This window comes from Canis aureus, chromosome 9, assembly GCF_053574225.1.
Source record: "Canis aureus isolate CA01 chromosome 9, VMU_Caureus_v.1.0, whole genome shotgun sequence".
In the NCBI taxonomy this organism is placed as follows: domain Eukaryota; kingdom Metazoa; phylum Chordata; class Mammalia; order Carnivora; family Canidae; genus Canis; species Canis aureus.
Window position 1 is genome coordinate 66554481 of NC_135619.1, and position 22878 is coordinate 66577358.

Genomic DNA, 22878 nt, shown 5'->3' on the forward strand with positions numbered 1-22878 from the left:
CCCCAGGGCCACAGCTGAGTTAGGGACGTCTCCTAACGCCCACAGCTGGCCTGCTGGGGTGGGCGACCGCGCGAACTAGCGGAAGGTCTCTCCCGCAGGTTGAAGACCACAGCAGCCCACCTCCCTCTGCTTTGCTCCTCCAGCCATTGGCTCAGCCTCGCCACTCCCGGCCCCCGCCCCCAGCCCGCCTCCGCAGGCTGCAGGAGGCGGGGGCTCTGCGCACGCGCCAAGGGGCGGGGCGCGCTCGGCCGGGGGCGGGGCGAGGGGGGGGCCGGAGGGCGACGCGCGGCGGTGCGGGCAGCCACGGCCCAGCGCGGCAGTTGCGTCGGGCTCGCGTGCGCGCGGCGCCGGGGGGCGGGGCCGAGGCGGGCCCGTGGCCCCGCCCCCGCCCGTGGCCCCGCCCCCGCAGCCCGCCCGCGCGCCTCGCCCCGCCCCCCCGCCTGGGCCGCCCCGCCCCCGCCCCTTCCCCCCCGCAACCCCGGCGGCGGCGCTCCCTCTCCCGCCGCCAGCTATAGCCTCCCGCCCGGCTCCCGCGGCCGAGAGCGGGAGAAAGTCCTGCCGGGGGGCGGCCGCGGGGCTGCTCCGGCCCGGGCGGCGAGGGGCCCCGGCGGTCCATGCATCCGCCGCCGCCCGCCGCTGCCGCTGCCGCGATGGATTTCGGTCAAAACAGCCTGTTCGGCTACATGGAGGACCTGCAGGAGCTCACCATCATCGAGAGGCCGGTCCGCCGGAGCCTCAAGGTGCGCCCCGGGGAGGAGGAACCGCCCGCAGGGCGCCCGGCGACGGGCCCGCGCCCCGACCCGACCCCGACCCCATCCCCTTCCCGAGGCGGCCCGGGACCCTCTCGGAGTGCGGCTGCCCCCCGTCCCCCTGCGGCCGCAGTGTCACCCCGACCCGGCCGCCGCCGGGGCTCGCAGCCCGGACCCCATCCCCGGGGGAATGGCCCTTCGGAGCCCCGGGCCCCGACCCGACCCGACCCGACCCCGACCCCATCCCCATCCCCTTCCCGAGGCGGCCCGGGACCCTCTCGGAGTGCGGCTGCCCCCCGTCCCCCTGCGGCCGCAGTGTCGCCCCGACCCGGCCGCCGCCGGGGCTCGCAGCCCGGACCCCATCCCCGGGGGAATGGCCCTTCGGAGCCCCGGGCCCCGACCCAACCCGACCCCATCCCCATCCCCTTCCCGAGGCGGCCCGGGACCCTCTCGGAGTGCGGCTGCCCCCCGTCCCCCTGCGGCCGCAGTGTCGCCCCGACCCGGCCGCCGCCGGGGCTCGCAGCCCGGACCCCATCCCCGGGGGACGGCCCTTCGGAGCCCCGGGCCCCAGCCCGCCCCCGGAGCGGACGGCCCAGCGTGGTCCCGGGCGCCCCCCGCCAGGCCCGGCCCCGCCCCCCTCCCGTCCACGCGGGATCCCCTTCCCCCAGCTCAGCCGGGCCTCCCTCCGCGGCTCCCCGCACCCGTGCCGCGGGCGTCCTGCCGCCGACCTCGGGAGCCCCCTGGACCCCCCGCCCCCGTCCTGGGTCTGCACACGTCGGTCCTCCGGGACTCCGGCTGGGACCCCGGTCCGCCCTCCCTGGGCTCCCCTCCCCCCGCAGAGTCATCTGCATCCCAGCCCCCAGCCCCCGGCTGCTGGCAAACCCGGTTTCCCGACCGCCCCCTCCCCCAGCCGCCCTCCGCTGCTCCCTGGAGCTTTTCTCACTCCCACCTGCCGCAACGTCGCGAATCTTTGATTTCCTTCCAGCCCCAGAGTTTATTCCCTTCCCTTCCCCCACTCCACGTTTCGTCTTTCTTCATTCTCTCCCGGCTGCAGTTTGCCTCCATCCCCTTTGTAGCATTTCCTGGGGGTGGAAAATGCTGGAGAAATAGCCTCGGGGCATTAGGGATTTTCAAAGTACGTGTGTATTTTATGCATGCATGTAAAATCGAGTTCGGCAATGTCCTGAAGCCACACTGTAATTCTCAAGATAGAACAGTTAAAAAAAAAAAAAAAAAAAGCAACGAACCCATACCCCCAACCCCCAAACTCCAAACTCCCCCCCCCCCCCTCCACCCCACAACCCAACGCTTCCTTAGAGACCTCTGTGGTTGAGGTCCGCACCTGGAGTCCGCAGACTCTTGATTAGTTTTCAAGGATGATGCTTAATTGTGAAACTTTTCCATTAGTCTGTACGTATATGGGGTTCGCGGAGGGTCACTGGGGTGGGGGGCAGGACTAACCCACGTGTGTGTGCATAATTTGTGTTTTGCACTTGACAGACACCAGAAGAAATAGAAAGATTGACCGTCGACGAAGACCTCAGCGATATTGAAAGGGCTGTTTATCTGCTCAGGTATTGGCCCCAAGTCTTTCCTGTGAATTTGTTGCTCGTTCCCTGTGGCAGCAGGGATGAACGCGTTGTGGTGTGTTCAGATGTAGTGTGAACCGCTTGAACAGAGTACTTTGGCATGCACAGCACGTAATTATGTTTTAAGTTAAGATTTTGAAAAAAAAAAAAGATTTTGGTATGGGCTTAACGTTTGACAACTGAAATCAATTAAGACAACCAACTTCTAGACTATTTCTTGGAGGAGGAGGAGAAACAGAACAGCTAAGGATTTGAATTGGATCTCGTTCTATTTTATTTTATTTTATTTTATTTTATTTTATTTTATTTTATTTTATTTCATTTCATTATTTTATTTTATTTTATTTTATTTTATTTTATTTTATTTTATTTATTTTAATTTATTTTAATTTATTTTATTTTATTTTTTTTTTTTTGGCTTTTATTTTCCAGCTTTGGTTGTTCTCCCACAGATCCAGTAAGTTGAGATGAGTCTTAAAGAATGTTCAGTGATTAATTTTAAGTTAATCATAGAGTATGAACTTATATGCTATTTACTAAGTAGAAAAAACCCACACACAAAGAGTAGTTCAATTTGTTGCTCAGCATAGCCTGTTTATATTACTTCTGCTACGTAAGCTTTGTAATTTTGTCTGAAAGAGTTTAAAATTTAATTGAGCCTCTCTTATGCAAGTGTGATCTCCCAAGCTCTGCGCAATTGCTTAATCCAAGTGGTTATTGCAAATATTTATAAAATTTCTCTTAGCTGCTTAAGAAACTTTGGATTTAGCTTCTTAAAAGCTAATGCAGTGAACATTAATGAAATTATCTGTGAAAATACTTCAGAAGCAGAATTTTTTCCTAAGGTATTTTGTGTATGTTTGTTTTGAAATTTCTCTTTGACTTACAGCCACTTGTTTTTCGCTTTGGCAAGTTAGTTTTCACTTTTGTATTTTAGAACGGATTTTGAAAACTGGTGTTATTTACCTCCTGAGATATTTATCATCCTTGTTTCCTTAGCTTAGGTCAGGTTTGCCAGTTTCAGGTGCTGGCAAGTTTCTTGTTCTCCTTTCTAATTTATAGGTCATACTTCTAGTTCCATGTAATTCATGTAATTCAGTGGAGGGTCCTGTAAAAAGAAATCCCTCTCCATGACTTCCCTTTCCATGACTTCTCTTAATTATTCTTTAGCCTATTCATGGCCTCTTGGGTTTCTCTTCTTAGTCAGAATTGTAGCATGCTTATCATTTAGGCCATTCTCTCTAATAATTCTACCACTTGAAAATGTTTCTGGTCATTAGACCTTATGTTGGTGTTATTTCCCCTACTTTGGTGATCTTTGGTAGTATGCTGTCATTATTTCTCCCCATTTATTTAAAAGAAAACTTTTATTTATTTATGAATTAACAGTATGTGTTTCTGGTGTTTACACAGAGAATAGTTCAATGCTTAACCTTTTTTGATACTTTATTGTGTTGTATTTGAATACTTTATTCTTTAGTAATTAACATGCTCAGCAGGGTGAACAATAGTTGTAAACTTCCACCTTTTCCCAGAGTTCTTTTGTTTGGAGTAGATAGACCATTGTTGAGAGTTTGGATAAGTTTTTAAACCTACAGCAGTTAATGATTTGTAATAAGTTCCTACTTATTCCTACTGGATTCTCTTTTTTTTTGCATAAACTCTGGCTTACAATTAGGAAATGGAGAGTCTTGCTCTACTTACTTGTGACAGCAGATACCTTATTCAGATATCAGTGACAAGGCTTCTTTTTTAGGAGAGCTTACTTGTTTTCTATTTTGCTTTTATTGTTAGTGAACCGGGTCATCTAAGTTGTCTGTATTTCTCAGACACAGAACATAAGTTTTATCTAGTTCTGGAATTTACAAAGCCCTTCAGAGACAAATGGGTCCTCTCATTCTTATTTTTAAAGATTTATTTATTTATTCATGAGAGACACTGACAGAGAGAGAGAGAGGCAGAGACATAGGCAGAGGGAGAAGCAGGCTCCTCACAGGGAGCCTGATGTGGGATTCGATCCTGGATCTCAGGATCATGACCTGAGCTGAAGGCAGGCACCTAACAACCGCTGAGCCACCGGGGTGTCCCAGGTCCTCTCATTCTTAGACAAGATTTTTTTTTTTTTTAAAGAGATCTGATATTTTCTTTAGTTTCTTGTGGCTGGTCTGCCTTGAAGGAGGTTTGGAAGGTGACTCAGAAGGCAAACACTAATTTGGTTGTGTATAGGTTCTCCAGCAGAGTTTTTAGTATTTATACTACCTCACCGCCTCCTGGGGGAAAGTGGGATTTCACCTGTAGGCCAGCTTCTCAGCTTCTAAAAGCACACTGCCTGAACCGTTCTTTCTCCCTGGGATTCGGGGAGGGTGTGGGGATTGTCTTATAGATGAGTCCCGACTTTGTCTCTGTTACAGCCTCTTCTGCTATCTTATACTAGGCCTTTTATTTTAAACGTACTCTATTTTTTCCTTTAAATAAAATATTTAAATAAAATAAAAAGGTTTTATTTATTTATAAGAGAGAGCTCACATGCTGCATATGTGTGGGGTTTGGGGGGAAGGAGCAGAATGAGGGACAAGCTAACTCTACTGAGCATGGAGCTCATGGGGCTTGATCCTAGGACCCTGAGATCATGACCTGAGCTGGAACCAAGAGTCAGATGCTCAACCAACCGAGCCACACAGGTGCCCCTTCTTTTTTTTTTGTTGTTGTTTGTTTGTTTTTCATCTGATTTTCAGATTTTTGAGTGCTCTACCTTTTTCTTTGTATGGGATATTTAATATCCAGATTCCCCCCGCCTCTGTCTTTGAATGTCAGGTTTGTCTCTTTAGTTCTCTTATTTTGTATATTAAAACTCTTTCGGAATCTTAGGTTAAATTAGAATTCATGCAAATGTGTTTTCATCACACATGCTTTTATGTCAGTAGAGGTTCTGATAGCATTTAAATTGAATCTAATATCTAAAACATTATCTGTAGAGTACTGTCATCCAATGCAAAGCAAATTACATGGTTCATTATCTCACCCTAAAATATGGCAGATCAATTGTTAATGCAGTTTTCATAATTAAGCTTAGAACATTACGGTATTTGAAGACATGACACAGATGAATTTGTGGTTTTGCATAAATACGATGCTGATACATCCATCTGTGGCATTTAGTGCTGAAGCAGAACAGCTTTCCTAATAGTCACAGCTTGTGGCTTCGTCAAAATCATATCGCATCATCTTTTTCCTGTTCTCTGTCTTCTTTGCGATTTTGGCATACATTTTAGGAATGTACTTAAAATATGTGGATAATTTTGTTGAAGAGCCCTAAGTTTGTATACTGTGCTTCATTAGGTAGGTCTTTACTTACATATCTGTAATTGCCTACCAATTATTGTTTCCACTCAGTCCTTTACTTTTTGAAGCAGTCCTGCTGGCCTCTTCACTGTTATTCATATTCATTGTGTTCATCCTTAGCTCTGCTTTTTCTTATCCTGGAGGACCTTTCATTATACCTGTTCAACATTTTCCATCTCCCGGATCCAGCTATGATCTTGCATCTTTCATAAAGCCTTTCTTAACTGCTGAAACCACATGGAGCCCAGACTTCTTTGAGCTCCCATATCACTTATTGATGCCTTCCCTCAAGTAGTGATGAATCACTACACAGTATTCCTTAACCTGTCTGTGCGTGAACATTTTCTTTCATTGTAAGCTCCCAGAGGGCAAGCCATCTGTTATGTTGTTGCTGTTTTGGTCTTTCTCGTTCTGTGCTGTGATATAAATATATACTTCCTAAGGTGTTTTTATCAATTTAAGATGACCAAATGGATTAAGATACTTCTGATTTTTTAAAAAAATATTGTAGGCAATAGAATCAATCAGAGTTAGGTTATAGCCTATTCTACTGTTTATTATCTGTGTGACCATGAACATGTTATTTATGGTTGTTATGCTCTCTTTTCTCATCTGTAAAATGGAAATAGCAATTCCTGTTTCCCAAGCTTGTATTATGTATGGAGCCCTGACACGGAACAGGTACCCAATTAATGTTAATTTCGTTCTGTGTCTTTCCCCCATCCCTACTTCCTTGTTACTTAAGTTCTCAGGTTACATTTCAAAGTTCTAAAAGAGGCTACGATATTAATTTTGCCTTCCAATAATTTAGTAAAGTAACTGGCAAATAAAGTATGTCAACTGAAGTTTATGATCGATACTATTAACTTCTTTGGCTAATAGTCTTTATCAGAAGCCAGAATCTTCATGAATTATAATTAAACATTTTTAAGCCTGAGTGATAAGGCCAGCCTGTTTTAAAGATTTGTATTTTCTTACCAAATGACTTTATCTTAAGCAATATTTGCTCTTAACATATTGGATGCATTGTGTGGATTGGTTAGTGTTAACCTCATTTTTATGTTGGTTGTTTTTACAGTCACTGTAACACTGCAAATTAAAAAAAAGAGATTATTTATTTTAGAGAGAGAGAGCACGCTGGAGAGGGAGCATGCACATGGGCAGGGTGAGGGACAGAGGGAGAAGCAGAGGGAAAGACAGAGAATCCCATGCAGACTGCCTGCTGAGGGCAGAGCCTGGAGCAGGGCTTGATCCTAGGACCCTGAGACCATGACCTGTGTCCAAATCAAGAGTTGCCTGGGTTACCAACTGTCCCCCCATCCCAGGCCCCTATGCAGTGAGTTTTAGATCATTTTGCACTTTGCCTTCCAGGGACAGCCAGGTAAAGTGCATCTTTAATTAGGAACTTTTCCCCTCTGCCCCGCCTCTGTCCCCTGTTTGAGGAGTAAGTGCTCCCCCTAGTGAAATCGTAGAGGGAGCTTTCTGCAGCCAAGTCTGAAAAGGAACCAAAGTCCTATAAACTTGGCTACTGAGATACATATACAGTCACCTCTGGAGACTCTTGGCATTCAGGACTAGAACAGGACAGCAGTAAGATAGTGGGGAAGAACTTGAGGGATAAACTTGGCTACCTGGCTAGGTTTTGATAGTTTTATCTTTAAAAATACCTATTGTATTTGTTCTGCAAATGTGAAAAGTTGTGTGAAAAACTCCTTTGTATGGCCTTATTTCTAAGATCTTCTGTATCCCCACACTTCTTTTATTTTCACTAATGTCTTGATTTCTTTTTTTGATGCCTTCTGCCTTTTAGTACAGTTTCAGTAAAACGGATATATAAGGGATGTGTGTGTGTGTGTATATGTATGTGAGACAGAGGGAGACTGTGTATGTGTGTGTATGGGGGTGCTTGACTGTCTAGTATTACTTTGCCAAGTTTTCTTGAGTGATGTACAGAAGAGCATTTTTAATGCCTCACAAGTAGAATGGATAGTTGGTTACTTAATCCAAAAAAAATGGTCAGTGTAGGAAACCATAGAAATGATACCTACGTTCAACATTTTATTTTAATATAAAAATATGTTTTTGTTTGCCAGTCTTTTGTTGTAGGTCCACTGCCTTTTCTTTGAGCATAGGTCTGCTGATTATAGTTCAGGATCTGCTTTATTGCATTGATTACCCCCATGAAGCACTTTTAATGTCAAGTTTATGTTTCTTTAAAGCTAGGTGAGAATTGGAAGGTGGCTTAGGAAGCGTTTGGAAAGCATGGTCCTAGAGTTTTGTGATTTTCTACTCATCTTTTGCAAGTTGTCTTGTTTTTCCTAATTCAGTAGCAATTTTCTTTGGCAAGTTATCTTTACTGAGTGTTTCTAAAACTTTCAATTTAATTTTCATAGAAATGATTGTTTTTGCATCTCATGTTTCTGCAATATTTAATTAAATTATGTAATTGTAACAGCCAGTAAAATTGGGATAAACTGGTCTGAGAACAAATACAGGCAACTCTTGGTTACAAATCAACTAGAGCAGAAGCCTGTGAATATTCTAGAAAGTAGCCTATTAGCTATGACTTTCAGCCTGTCTTTGGCAAGGAAGTGGAAAGTGTTGTTTAGTTGGAAGAGTCTTTTAACACCATGCAGAGAGAGATACTGTTTTCAAAGTGTGCACTGTGATGACCTCCCTTCATCCTTGGTTATCCATGATATTTCTCTCTTGTTTCTGCATTGATTTTAGGCTGTGGTGTGGTCTGTTATTCATTTACGTTTGTATACTAAAAAAGAAAAAGAATTAGAAATCTTAAAGAGTTTCCTTCCTTCCTTCCTTCCTTCCTTCCTTCCTTCCTTCCTTCCTTCCTTCCTTCCTTCCAGGTGGAGAGGAAAGTGAAGGGGCAAAGGGGGAGGGAGAGAGAGAATCTTAAGCAGGCTTCATGCCCAGCAGATCATGACCAATCTCACGATCCTGAGATCATGACTTGAGCCAAAATCAAGAGTTAGATGCTTAACTGATTGAGCCGCTCAGGTGCTCCACAAAGATACTTTCATGGACATATGTTTTTGTCTTGTTTTTTAAAACAAGCTTTTTGAATATCTGCAGAAATGTGCATAAATCCTGAATATATAGCTTGTTGAATTTGCATGAATGAACACACCCATGTAACCAGCATACAGAACACAATCTACTATATATTAGCCTAGCACCTCTCTTGTACTTCTGTCCAGTTCCTTCTGTTCCTTGCAAAGGGTAACTACCATCCTGACTTTTAACATCATAGATTAGTTTGCCTGATTTTGAACTTAATATAGTAGGAACCATGTTTTATGCTTAGCTTTTACTGAACCTTTTCAAAAAGAGATTTGTCCATGTTGTTGCATGGATAGATTGTTCATTTTTCATTACTGTATAGCATTCCATTATATGCCACAATTTATTCATATAATATTCACATACAAGTCTCTTGGTGAATAGATGTGTGCTTTTCTTTTAGTTATTTTCATAGAAGTAGAATTACTGGTCATTCATGTATGCATATGATCAGTTTAAAAGATACTGCTAAACAGTTTTCCAAATTGTGTCAATTTAAACTTATACCAGCAGTGTATGAGTGACCCCAACCCTTAGTGTTTAGGAAACAAAGTGACAAACTTTCTAGTATATAAATTTTCTAGCATATTGATAATGAACTGCCTACTTAATCACCTGAAGAGGTTTTTGTTGGTTTTTGTTTTCCTGTGCCTGATTTTACTTATACCATTGAACATTTTTCTTTTCCTACAAGAATGTTCCCTGTAAGAGGTCCCATTTAAAGAAAATTGCCCAAATTATCATCCTCTGTGAAGATGATGCTCGAATAACTTGCCTTTCTACATTGAAGTAGGAAGCACTTTCATTTTTGTGTTTTAAGATAGACGGACCAGTGTTTCACATATTAAGAGGAGTATATAATGGATTCCGGTTGTATATCTTATTATTACTCAGGCCAAATTACTTAAGCCCTTGGCAAACCTTGAATTCCCTGTTTCGGAAAAGTACTAGGTCACTGAACGTAGGGGGTTTGGCGATTATTTCCATCTCCTTTGCCTTGCCTTTTGTTATGAGCATAACAATGACATGTTTCTTTTTTCCTATTTACTGAAGCTTCAGAAGGCTGTCTCTGTGACATCAGGAGAAAGCAGAATGCTCTCAAGGGATCTGTAGGAAAAGCTTAACAAAAAACTATTTTCATCAGTGAAAAGTGACCTATATCGTGTCATTGGAAAGATCTGGAGCTTACTAACATGATGCAATTATGAGAGATTTGGGAAGTTTTTATCTTAAGTATAGTCAGATATTAGTAATAGAAGAGATTTGTAATGTAACTATTACTTTAGAATAAATCTTATGAGTTAAGGTAAAAGATAGAGAATATTTATTGAGTACTTGTTAGGTGTTGGGCATCACCTGGGGAATGATAACATTACGCAGCAAATAACTTGTGTTCAGGAAGTAGTTGTTTAAGGGAGTGAATGCATTTTTCTTAGAGCTCAGTAGAAGAGAGGGCATCCCCAGTTAAAGTGTGTTGGGTGTTAAGAAGGCAGGACGTTGTGTCAGAAATACTTTATATTAAGACAGACCCAGATTGATTCTTAGAGGCTGGGGCTCACTCATTTACTTATGGAGAAACCTTGGGTAAGTCGCTTAGCTTCTCTGAGTCCAAGCCTCCTATTCTAAAATGAGAATAATAATACCTATACTGTAGGATTATTAAGATTAGAGGAAATGTATGTAGAGGGCACAGTGCTGGGTTCAGAGTTGTATTTAGAGAAGGGTAGTTTTTTATTTTATTTTATTTATTTATTCATTCATGAGACATACACACACACACACACACAGATGCAGAGACACAGAGAGAGAAGAGGGAGAAGCAGTCCCGTGGGGAGCCCGATGCGGGACTCAATCCTGGCACCACAGGATCATGCCCTGAGCCAAAGGCAGAGGCTCAACCGCTGAGCCACCCAGGTGTCCCAAGGGTAGTTGTTGTTGGTCTTTTTAATCACCTGTTTGCAATTCAGTACATGATTTATAGATGTATGTATAGGGTATATGGAAAAATCCCATCTGGAAACTTCCTTTAGTTATAAAGTTTCTCTTCAGATGGTACCCCTTTGCAGTCAATCTTCCACTGTGACCCTGGGCAACCAGTGATCTGCTTTTTGTCATAGATTGATTTTTAGACGTATGTTCTAGAATGTAGACGTATGTTTTCATATCTCTTGGATGAATTCCTAAAATGGAACGCTGGGTTATGTGGTGAATATATGTGTGTTTTCATTTTTTATAGTTTTATGAGGTATAGTTGATATCCAATAAATTGCACATATTTTAGCTGTACGATTTGATGAACTTATATATATACATTTAAATATATTAAATAAACATAAATATGCATATATTTATATAAATTTATGGGTGTGTGTATATGTGTGTATATACATATATATAAAATGTATATATGTATATATATACACACTCATAAAGCTATCATCACAACTAAGGTAATGAACATATCCATCACTCTCCACAGTAACTTTTTTTAATATTCTCTCCCATTCCTCTGATCTCCCACTCTAGGCAACCATTGATTAACTTTCTGTCACTATAGATTAGTTAGCAATTTCTAGAATTTTATAGAAATTAATTGGAGTATCTACTTTTTTGTCTGACTTCTTTTACTCAATTGTTGTGAAGTTCATGTATACTGTTGCATGTGTCATTAGTTTATTTCTGTTTGGTGTTGATAATTATTCCATTTTAAGAATATAACATTTTGCTTATCTATTCATCTGCTAATGGACATTTGGGTAATTTCCAGTTTTTGGCTACTACAGACTTAAGTGGCTATAAATATTCAAGTACAAATCTTTGGTGGGTACGTGCTTTTTCTTCCTTCTCTGGTATACAGCTAGGAGTATGATGACTGGGTCATGTAGTTGATATTTACATTTATAAGAAACTGCTAAACTGTTTCCAATGTGAACTTATAATTTTACATTTCCAGGCAGTGTATGAGTTTGAGTTGCTCCATGTACTCATTAACATTTGGTATGATCAGTCTTTTTAGTTTTAAGCCATTTAATGGTGTTTCATTGTGTTTGTAATTTGGATTTCCCAAATGACCAGTGGCCCGTGAGCACCTTTACATGTGTTTATAAGCCAGCCATATATCTTGTTTGGTGAAGTATCTGTTCAAAACTTTTGCCCATTGGTTGGATATATGTTTTGCAGATATTTTTCCCAGTCTGTAGCTTTTTAATTTTTATAGAAGTATTTTTCCAAGAGCAAAGACTTTTTGCTTTGTTGCAGTCTAATTTTGATGGTCTAATTTATTGATTTTTTCCCCTTTATAATTAGTATTTTTTTGAATTATATTGAAGAGATTTTTATCAACTTCTAAGCAGTTTTAAGGTGTTAGCTCTTAATTTTAGGTCTGTGATCCATTTCCAGGCAAATGGTAAAGATAAGGTTCGAGGTTAATTTTTTTGCCCTTGGCTGTAATGTGAAATGGAAAGGGCCAGTTTGCTAGTGTAAAAATCAGGGGACATAGCATCTTTGTCTGTGATCACATTTAAGTCACTTAAGTTCTTCAGGCACCGTTCCCCCCTCTTTCCTCCATATAATATAATGGGTTGTGCCTGACAGAATTTAAGGTTCCATCTTGCTTGAGCAGGGTATCTTCAATTGTAGGATAAAGATGTTGAATCCCAGTTTATTATTTCATCCATTGAGTGGTGCCATTGGTCATCCCTTTGGGCAGAAGGTCCTTGGAGAGGTGAATGGTTTCACAGCTTTTTAAAAAAGTGTCATTTGTAAGGTAAAGAGTCATAATTCAGAAGGTGCCTGTGTTTCATTAAGGATTGGATACAATAATATGATTAAAGAAAAAATACTGCTCATTTTGCTGAACTAGAAAATATCAGAAAATAGTTTTTCTTTCAAGAGTTCTACATATTATAGATTTGGTGTGGAGATGTTTGGGGCAGAATGAGAGTTATATGGCCTGCATAAAAATATTTTACATGTTCATGTATGAAAAATCAGACTTTAAAGTCTGACTGACTTAGAATTGTCATAGAAATTCTCTTGGTAATAAGTTTACAAACTTGTCTGCTTGGACATTCTCTTGGTAATAAAATTAAACTAATTTGCTTGAAAAGTAGGTAATCTTGAAGAGGGAAGGGATTCACAAAAGTACATACAACCTGGCCATATGGGGAAAAGGACACCTCTCCTTGAGGGTCTGATAATGGTGGGAAAGCGCGGGGTGGGGGGTTGGTTTATACATGTGGATGGTGTATATGTGTAACTCACATAATTTTCTAGTCATATGGAGGATTTTCCCAGAACTTTTCTGTTATTGGTTTCTAGTTTAATTCTGTAATAGTCACAGAACGTTCTCTACTTTGCTTGACTTCTGAGGTTTTATGACCCAGAACATGATTGATCTTGGTGAATTTTCCATGCATACTTGAAAAGCGTGTGCATTCTGTTGTTGGGTATAATGTTCTATAAGTGTGAATTAGGTCAAGTGGGTTGATGGTATTTTTCAGGTCTTCTATATCTCCAATGTTATTTTCTATGTACTTATTCTATTAATTACAAAGATTGGAGTATTGAAGTCTCTATACATGCAGATTTGTCTACTTCTTTCAAATCTGTCAGTTTTAGTAGTTGTTCACATGTTTTGGTTTCTGTATTTAGGTACATATACAGTTAGGATTGTTTTCTTGGTGACATAACTCCTTTATAGTTATGTAATATTTATCTTTATCCTTAGAAATATTTTTTGTTTTGAAATATAGTTTATCTGATATTAATATACTCTAGCTTTTTTTTTTTTGTTTAGTGTTTACCCAGTATATCTTTTACTTTTTTTTTTTAAAGTAACTTTGGAAGGAATTATTTTAGGTTTCTAGAACACTCACAAAAATAGTTCAGAGAGTTTCCATATACTTTTCATCAGTTTCCTCTAAAGCTAATATCTTATATAACCTTGGTACTTTTGCCAAAACTAAGAAATTAACATAGGCACATCACTATTAACTGAACTATAGATTATTTTGATTTCATCAGTTTTTTCACTAATGTTCTTTTCCTCCAGGAAACCACATTGCATGTAGTTGCCATATCTCCTTAGTCTCCTCTTGGCTGTGATGCTTTCCTAGTCTTCCCTTGCTTTTCAAGATTTTGATAGTTTAAAGAGTAGAATGTCTCTCAAGTTGTATTTGTCTAATGTTTTTCACATTATTATATTGGGGTTTATGGGCTTTTGGGAAGACTACCATGGAGGTGAAATACCTTTCTCATCCCATCATTTTAGGGGATACATGCTATCACTACAATTTATCACTGGTGATGATAATCTTGAGTACTTGGTTAAAATAGTATTTGCCAGGTTCCTCCAAGGTAGAAGTGGTGAGAGAGGACCTCTCTTGTTTCTGATCTTAGGGGGAAGGCATTCAGTCTCTCACCATTAAGTATGATGTAAGTAGTCCTAATTTGCTGACAGTTTTTATTAGGAATGGATGGTGAATCTTGTTGAATATTTTTCTGAATCTAATTGGTATGATATATGGCTTTTCTAACTTAGTTTTTTTAATATGCTGAATTACACTGATCAGTTTTCAAATGATGAACCAGCCTTGCATTCTTGGGATGAAATCTACTTGGTATGAGTCTTTTAAAATATTTCAGGGCTCTATTTGCTACTATATTTTGGAGGATTTTTGCAACTAATGTAATGAGAGATATTGACCTACAGTTTTCTTATAATATCTGTGCCTAGTTTTGGTTTTAGGAGAATGCTCATGAAATGATTTGGGAAGTGGTTTCCTATCTTCTGGAAGAGGTTGTGTAGAACTGGTAGGATTTCTCCCTTAAATGTTAATTTTTAATTTTTTTTAAGTAATCTCTACTCCCAACATGGGGCTTGAACTCACAACCCTGAGATCAAGAGTCCCATGCTTCATTAGCTGAATCAGCCAGGTGCCCCATATTTCTTCCTTAAATGTTAGGTAGAATTCACCAATGAAACCATCTGGGCTTGGGATTTTCTTTTTTGAAAAGTGTTTAACTAAAAATTCAATTATTTAATAGATATAGGGCTATTTGGGTTGTCTGTTTCTTCTTAAGTGGGTTTTGGTAGTTTTTTTCTTTCAAGTCCTTAATTGTATTCCATCTAAGTTATTGAATTTATGGGCATTGAATTCTCTATGCTAGTATTTCCTTTTATTTTTATTTTATTTTTTAAGATTTTATTTATTTTTTCATGACAGACAGAGAGAGGCAGAGACGCAGGCAGAGGGAGAAGCAGGCTCCATGCAGGGAGCCCAATGTGGGACTCGATCCCTGGTCTCCAGGATCACACCCCGGGCCAAAGGTGGTACCAAACCGCTGGGCCACCGGGGCTGCCCTAGTATTTCTTTTTAATGTTTGTGGGATCTGTACTGATATCCCCTCTTTGATTATCGATATTGGTAATTTGTGTTTTCTTTTTTTAAACTTTTTTCTTGTTTACATTTGATGTTTATCAATTTTATTGATCTTTTAAAAGAGCCAGCATTTGATTTCATTTTTCTGTTAATATTTTTTTGTATTGTAATGTTTTCTGTATGTTTCATTGATTTTTATTCTGTATTTAATATTTCTTTCATTCTCCTTACTTTGCTTTTAGTTTTCCCTTCTTTAATTTCCTAAGGTGGAATCCTACTTTATTGATTTTAAATCTTCTGTTGTATTACATGCACTTTAATGCTATGTATTTTCCTCTAGGCCCTGCTTTAACTGCATTCCACAAATTTTGATTTTTTTATGTCTTCATTGTCATTTAGTTGAAATAAAAAAAACTTTCTTTCAGGGGTGTCTGGGTGGTTAAGCTTTCATTTCTGACTCTTGATTTCAGCTCAGATCATGACTTCAGGGTGGTGAAATCCAGCCCCATCTCAGGCTCTATACCCGCCCACCCGGAGTCTACTTGAGATTCTTTCTCCCTTTCCCTCTGCCCCTCCCCCTGCTCTTGCATGCTCTCCCCCACCCCCCTAAGTAAATAAAATGAAAAAAACCAGCAAAACCAGGGACACCTGTGTGGTTCAGTAGGTTAAGTGGCTGCCTTTGGTTCAGGTTGTGATCTCAGGGTCCTGGGATGGAGCCCAGCATTGAGCTCCCTGCTCAGCAAGGAGTCTGCTTCTCCCTCTCTCTGCCCCTTTACCCCCAGTCACACCTTTCCTTGTGCTCTTTCTCTCAAATAAATAAATAAAATCTTAAAGAAAACAAAGTTTCTTTCAAGACTTCTTTGACTCATGAGTCATTTAGAAGTTTATTAATTCCCACATATTGGAGGATTTTCCAGGTATCTTTCTGTTACTGATTTCTCATTTAGTTCCATTACAGTTTGAGAATGTACTTTGCCTGATTTCTGTGACTATCTCTTCTTTGCCCATAGCAGCTCTGATTTAATTTCTTAGGATTACCTTCTTTGCTTGGTGTGTACTCTAGCCATCCTATTCATTAAACATAACAGGTACACATCTACCTTGGATTTTGCTCTTGTTGTTCCTTTTGCTTTTAATATGTTTTCCCCAGAAATTTGCATTGCTAGGTCTATTATTTCCTTGACATCTTTATTCATATGTGGATTGCTTGTCCATCTCAGATAAATGGCACCATCATCTGCTCACAGGTTAAAAACCTGGGAGTGTCCTCAATCTTTCCTGTTCTTCATCTCTGATATTTAAGCAGATTAAGTCTTTCTATTACAAAATATGAATGCTTATAAGGTTTCTGTAGTTTTCTTGTATAGGCATTAAAAAGCCCCTGCATTTCTTTATTCAAGATGGTTTTTAAATATTGTATTAGCAGAAACCTGCTGAAGGGTCAGAATTCCAATGTTTTAGTCATTTCTTTTGATATATTAGTGGGTAAATAGATGTGACCTCTTATTTGCTTTTTTAGGAAAAATTTTCTTAATGTTCAAAAAAAGTATATATTTTATTAGTTTAGCTCTAGTTTCTTACTTATTATAGGAATATATATGTTTATATGTATGTATTTACATACATATGTAAAATTAGTTGAGACTAATTTTGTTTCTTTTTTTAGGCAACAAGAGCTACAAAACTTGTGTTTTTCTTTTAATCCTTGTTGCTAAGAGACAGCACAGCCACTAACCAGCTGTGTGACCTTGGGAACATCATTTGGCATCTCTATTTTGTTAAGTGAGAAAGATGTACGTAGTCATGCTGTTAAGACCTTTTCTTACACTATGACTATACACTTAATTCAGTGCTCACTGCAGCTATCAGCTAACCTCCATTTCTCTATTCCTTCAAAAATATTTACTTATCTGTAGTTTTAAAAAAAGCTCACAATAGGAGCACCTGGGTGGCTTAGTCGATAAAGCGTTAGATTCTTGGTTATGGCTCAGGTCATGATCTCAGGGTGCTGAGATCAAGCGTCTGGCTTGGTGCTCAGAGCAGAGTCTGCTTGTCCTTGCCCTCTGTTTCTCTCCCTTCCCCATAAATAAATAAAATCTTTAAAAAAACAAAAAAAGCCCAGGGTATATGTGTCAGCTATAATTCTTTTGACTTGTATTTTAAAAATATTAAAATGTTCAATATTTTCCATGTTTAAATGTGTGCTTCTCTAAATTCTTTTGTGCAGGTAAATAGTTATAAAAATAGAATGACTTGTTATTTCATCAAATCATTATTTTATAAAAATAATTACATATTGTGATTTATAAGTCCATTTACTGCTTAGTATTTTTATAATTCCCACATAAGTAGCACGTGAACCTAGTCTTCTGGACAAGATACTAGAATAATTTAAGTAAGCTATATGTCATTTTTTATTCATATATAAGTAATACATTACTCATGTATTCCTATTTACTCACTGAATTTACTCACTGAATTATGTGGTATAATTAGCAACTGTATTTCCTTCAACACTATATTTCTTTTAAAATAATTAGAGGACTGGTAATTCATTTATTGCTGGAAGTAATAATAGGAATGTCTAAAATAATTCTTTAAGGGACAGAAGGGAGAAAATTGACTTTATTTCTCTTAAGAAAATATATGCATGAAATTAGTTAATTACTTAAAAATCTTAAAACATAAAAAAAAAAATCAAAGTCTTAAAACAGACTTTAATTTTAAGTAATCTCTACACTCAACATGGGGCATGAACTTAAAATCCCAAGATCAAGAGTCACATGTTCCACTGACTGAGCTAGCCAGATGCCCCTGAAATTAAATTAAGAGTTATTTAGGAACTCATAAGAAATACCATAGGACCAATAATTTTGTTTTATATAAATTAGATTCTTGCTTTACGGGGATATTGTTCTGACCCTGACTTGAACAACTTCCATAGTCTATAGGTGTTGATTTCTTCATTGTCACAATGTGAGCAGGTGAATTATGTTTTCACAGATTTGGAAATCATGTCATGGAGATGGTCACTGCTTCAGTCCCTCTTTAACACACTGCCTTCTATCCTATCATTAGCTTTAGAGAAGAGGAAGCTTTTCAAGCAAATTTTGCATATTGATTTTGGGTTGACCAATGAGCTTTTTTACATTTTATAATTGACTTTGTTTGTGTTACATTTCTTCTGATTTGGTGCTTCATTTGCAGTGCTAATGAAGACAGGAACCCCTGTATGTTGTTTGGGACTCTTTCTGGGTCATATTATCCACCCCTAGATTTCAATGACTATCTCCATGACATACTTTCCAAATTTGTGGTGATAGCCTTTGGTTTTGCTCATGAACTTTGGGCCAGATCTGCCTGCTGAGTGTCTCCACGAGGATGTCTCTGCTAGTATGGCTTGCTGGCTTTTCAAACTTAGTATGCCCAAAACTGAATTCACCACTTTTTATCTAATTGTGCCTTCCCTAGTCATGGAGCCTGACCATCCTTTCAAATCATCCTGGAGGGAAACCTGGGAATGAGTTTTACTCTTCCTTTTTCCTCCAGTAATTGGTTTTATATCAAGTCCTATTGATTTTACTTCTGCAAGAAGCCATTTCTTCTCTTTCTACTCTAATTCAGACACATAGAATCAGAATGCTTTGTTTTTATTGTTTTCTTTTTTTTATTTCCAGAGCACAGTGACTGGCAAATCATAAGCGTTCAGTACATCCTTATAAAACGATTGAATGATTCCCATCTAGCATGGAACTTTTGAACATACTGTTCCTTTGACTCTTTTTTTTCATCTATTTCTGCTCATTTTTCAGGTCTCAGCTCTTCAGGGAAGCCCTCCTGTGGCCTCCAAATTAAGTGATGTTCTCAATAGTGCTCTGTACTGTTCCTTGATAGGTCCTTGCACACTTGAGATGATTTACTTGATTGTCATTTAATACTTGTCTTCTCTGACTGTGAACTCTAATCAGGCAAGGGCTGTGTCTGTTACCACCATATCCCTGCCAAGGCTTAGTTCACTGTCCAGTATAGAGTAGGCGCTTAGTCTTTGCTAGCTAACAGGGTCTATGGCCAGGTATAAAGCAGCATTAGATTATGATGGAAAATCCAGAACCAGTGCCTGGCATCCAACAGGTCCTGATTAAGTACTTCCTGACTTATTAAACATATCAGTCCTCCTGTGTTCTGTAGGTCAAGTAATCAGGTCTCTTCCCCTTCCTGTGGTAGCAGTTTATCATCTTTTCTTCCTGTAAGTACCAGGGATTTGGCCTGCTTTTATCTCTTTTTTACTCTTCTATTTTCCCTCCTGGGTTTCTCTCTTACTAGGTTGGCAGCTATGTAAATGGAATCCTTCTTAGCTATCCCTTTTTCCCTGCTTTGTTCTAATATGTCAAAATAGTCTTTAAAAATATTTTTAAAGAGATTTTTACTACTGTGTTAATGGAGAAATGGAAAGACTGATTAAAAAAAACCAAAAAGCAGATTACAGTGTTCCTGGAAATTTTCTGAGTTTGTATAGTTACTCCTGACCTTATATTTTGCATACCTTTCAACATTTCTGCTGTAGCTTATTTATGTAGGGCAGACCTTGGTAATTTTTCCTTTTACTCTTTGCAAAACACTGTGGAACAATGATCTTTTACTTTTTTTTTTTTTTTTTTACCACGACCTACAATAAGAAATACATTTACATTGTGACCTGACATGTACACACAAGTTTGTGTGTGTGTGTGTGTGTATATAACTAAAACTAAGTTTTAATAATTCTTCTTCTATGTATAATAAGATAATATATCAAAGTTAACATGAAATAGTCTTGATATGGTTAATAATTGCCCCTTAATATGTTCATTCCACACCAGGACAAGTGAGGATAATAATGCTCATCTTATAAACTGCTTTGAGATTTAATGTGGGGCACGAGGGAGAAAGGGAAGGTGAAAGTAATTCCAAGATGTATACCTGGAGAGTCAGAGGGCTGTTTGTCCCTGTGTTGGTAGACTGAGGGGAAAGGAGCTCATTAGTTGATATATGAAGTTGGAGAGCCACTCAAAAGGGAATGCTCTCGGTATAACTGGTGATACTTGGTTCCATCAAGAGAGGAGTTTGTTCTTCGCAATGAACATGCACCTTCTGCATATTCTATTAACGTGGCACCGTAATATAGAGTGGAAATTGTCAACTAAAGAATTTATTGTAACATGAATATTACTAAATCATGTGCTAATTTTTCTCTTGCAGTATTGTCAACTTAGACACATTTTTATTTAGGCTACGGGTTTAGCTACTTCTTATAATGTGATGTTATCCTGGGTATAGTGGCCCCAGGTTAGGTTAGGTATGGGCTAGAAGTCATAGGTTGGAGTCCTATCTGGCTCTAATCTTTAGTAGTTGGTTGGCTTTGGGTAAGTTGCATTTTTTTTTTCTGGGCCTCAGTTTCTTCAATTGCAAAGTATGGATAGAATATATTACTCTTATATTGTGAACATTAATGTGATTACATGAAGGGTCTTGACTGGTACATTGTAGATCCTTAAATGTTAATTTTTCCTTTACCCTTCCTTTGGTACTATAAAAAAAGTATAATACATTTCTCTATGATTCTAAGCATAATGACTAAGCAGGGTAGAATGGTTCCCTAACTATATATAAAGTTGGTACTTTGAAGATTTAACATTATTCAGAATTTGATTTTATAGTACTAACATAGGAAAGTATGCCACATTTGAAAGATGACTGCTATTGTGGGTTGGTACTCTGTATCTTCTGCTTTAGATTCCTGAGTCATCTTTGTCTTAAAAGAAGGTTTTGTCTTTCTTGGAAGTTTTTATTTTCTGAGGTAATCATTTAATTTATTTTGCTCTAGTCATTAAAATAAACTGTTTAATAATTTACTTGGAATAAAGAAATAACGTCAACTATGTGAAGTTTACTTTCTTGTTGGGAACTCAAAACAAGGCCTTCTGGCATCTGCTTCATTGTTACAAATTCAAACAGCATCAGTAGCTTCTGTGTTATATTTTTGAGTGTGAAATGAGAGCTGCTAGGATTAGGATCACAGACTGTGTATATACAAATCATAGTTTAACAGTAGCAAAGCTAGAGTTTTCAGATTAATTTCTCTGGTAGTGACTGATCATGATATGTCCTCATTTTTGCATAACATCTGTTCCTTCCCCTCTCCCTTTCCCCATGGTTTAAGATTCAATAAAAGGTGATGGTTGCTCTGCTAGGAAAAGAGATAGGACTTTTCCCTATACAGTCAGAATTCTTAGTGTCTGCATCTGTCCTCCTCATTAGAGTTTGAGCTCTTTGAAGGTTGAAGCAAGGTGCAAGGATAGAGAAAGGCAGTATTGTTAGTCTCCAGATGTGTTCTAACACTTGGCTCTAGTCTTCTTTGTGGGAAGGGCATGGGTTTCATAAACTAGCACAGATAGCCTCATTTTTGGAGACCCAAGATCATGTTTCTGAAAGTGCTTTGGGCAGTATGATACACTAAGCATTTCTGGTCCTTTTCTTGATTTCCCATGAATTATCATTCTGTTTCCCTCTGGCATCATTGAGGACCAGCTGTTTTTGAAATCATATGTTTTTAGAAGCATTACATAGCATAGTTATACAGTTTTCTCTAGTAATTCTCTATAGCTTAGGAGCAGGAGTAGGATAGAAAGCACAGATGGATGGGTTTGGTATTGGCCAGGTGCACAGGTTGAAAGAGAGGCAGTGTGGTACCTGGGTTTTGGAGTTATATAGTCTGGATAACTCTGCGCAGGCATCTTTCTAAGCTCTACTTTACTTCATCTATAAAATGGAGCTAATAAAAGTGTCTACCTCATAAGATTGTGAGCATTGAGTAATGTGACCACAAGCAAGGTGCTCATTTAGCATAATGCCTGACATACAGTGTGTCAGATACTATTTTTGTTGCTGTTGCTGTCAAGGAGGAGGAGAATTGAAGGAGGAGGTGATTGGTGAAGAGTGGCTGGAGGAAACAGCTGGGGAGATTCAGGTTGTGGAGAAAGAAAGTAAGGCATTATAGGAGGAGTATTAGAAACTGGAGAGTAAGAAGGAATTGACAGGTGGGATCTGGGTTAAAAAAATGGATTTAGTGATAGAGAAGTAGATGAGAATTATGGTCAGCAAGTGAGATCACAGGGTTTGAGACTCTAGAGATGAGCATTTCCAGGTAAAGGGAAGATCCAGCCTGTGACAGTGGTTGCTGATGTGAATTAGAGACAAATTCAGTTTAAATCAACAAAATATTTATGGAGCTTTTCCTGTGTGCTAGATATTGCACTAAGCGTTGGGGAATGGAAAATTTGGGCAACGCATCACTGGATTAGAAGGGGTCAAGAGCTAGCTAGCTATTTGCCATTCACCTGAATGCTGAAGTTACCCATGACAATGGCAGGAGCTCAGGTGACAAGGAAGACTGGAACTTCGTTACAGCGGAAAATGCTTGAGTGGATTGACTTGTTTTTCATTGGTTTAAGATATTACTATAAATGGCTCTTTAAAATAGGTGCATCTCCCAATGGGAGTAAAATAATTAGTAACGTTAATTTAGAATTTAGAAGATAGCTGTCCTAAATTCATTTATTTAACTAGTCTTTTTTTTCCCTTCCTCTTTCCTTTTTAGCCACTAGTGTACATATTAGATGATTAACCCAGTTCTTTTTGGTTTTAGAGGAGTGGTTTGCTGAGTGGGCTTGTGTCCTTTTTGTTTCTGAGTGAGTATCC

The 22878-nt window shown here is 39.5% G+C and overlaps 1 protein-coding gene across 8 annotated transcripts in view; it reads left to right on the forward strand.

Annotated features, from left to right (window-relative positions):
• Positions 1-484: 484 nt before the first annotated feature.
• PPP4R4 (protein phosphatase 4 regulatory subunit 4) overlaps positions 485-22878 on the forward strand; it is a 98997-nt gene continuing 76603 nt past the window's right edge. For 3 of the 8 annotated variants that reach the window (XM_077910439.1, XM_077910440.1, XM_077910441.1), the window contains exons 1-2: positions 485-740; positions 2250-2323. In XM_077910439.1, coding sequence (XP_077766565.1) covers positions 615-740; positions 2250-2323 — 200 coding nt within the window. In that variant the 5' untranslated portion in view covers positions 485-614. Of the gene's footprint in view, positions 741-2139; positions 2160-2249; positions 2324-10025; positions 10343-10954; positions 10974-22878 lie in introns of those variants that run through there. The other 5 variants (XM_077910438.1, XM_077910442.1, XM_077910446.1 and 2 more) reach the window with 5 other exon arrangements.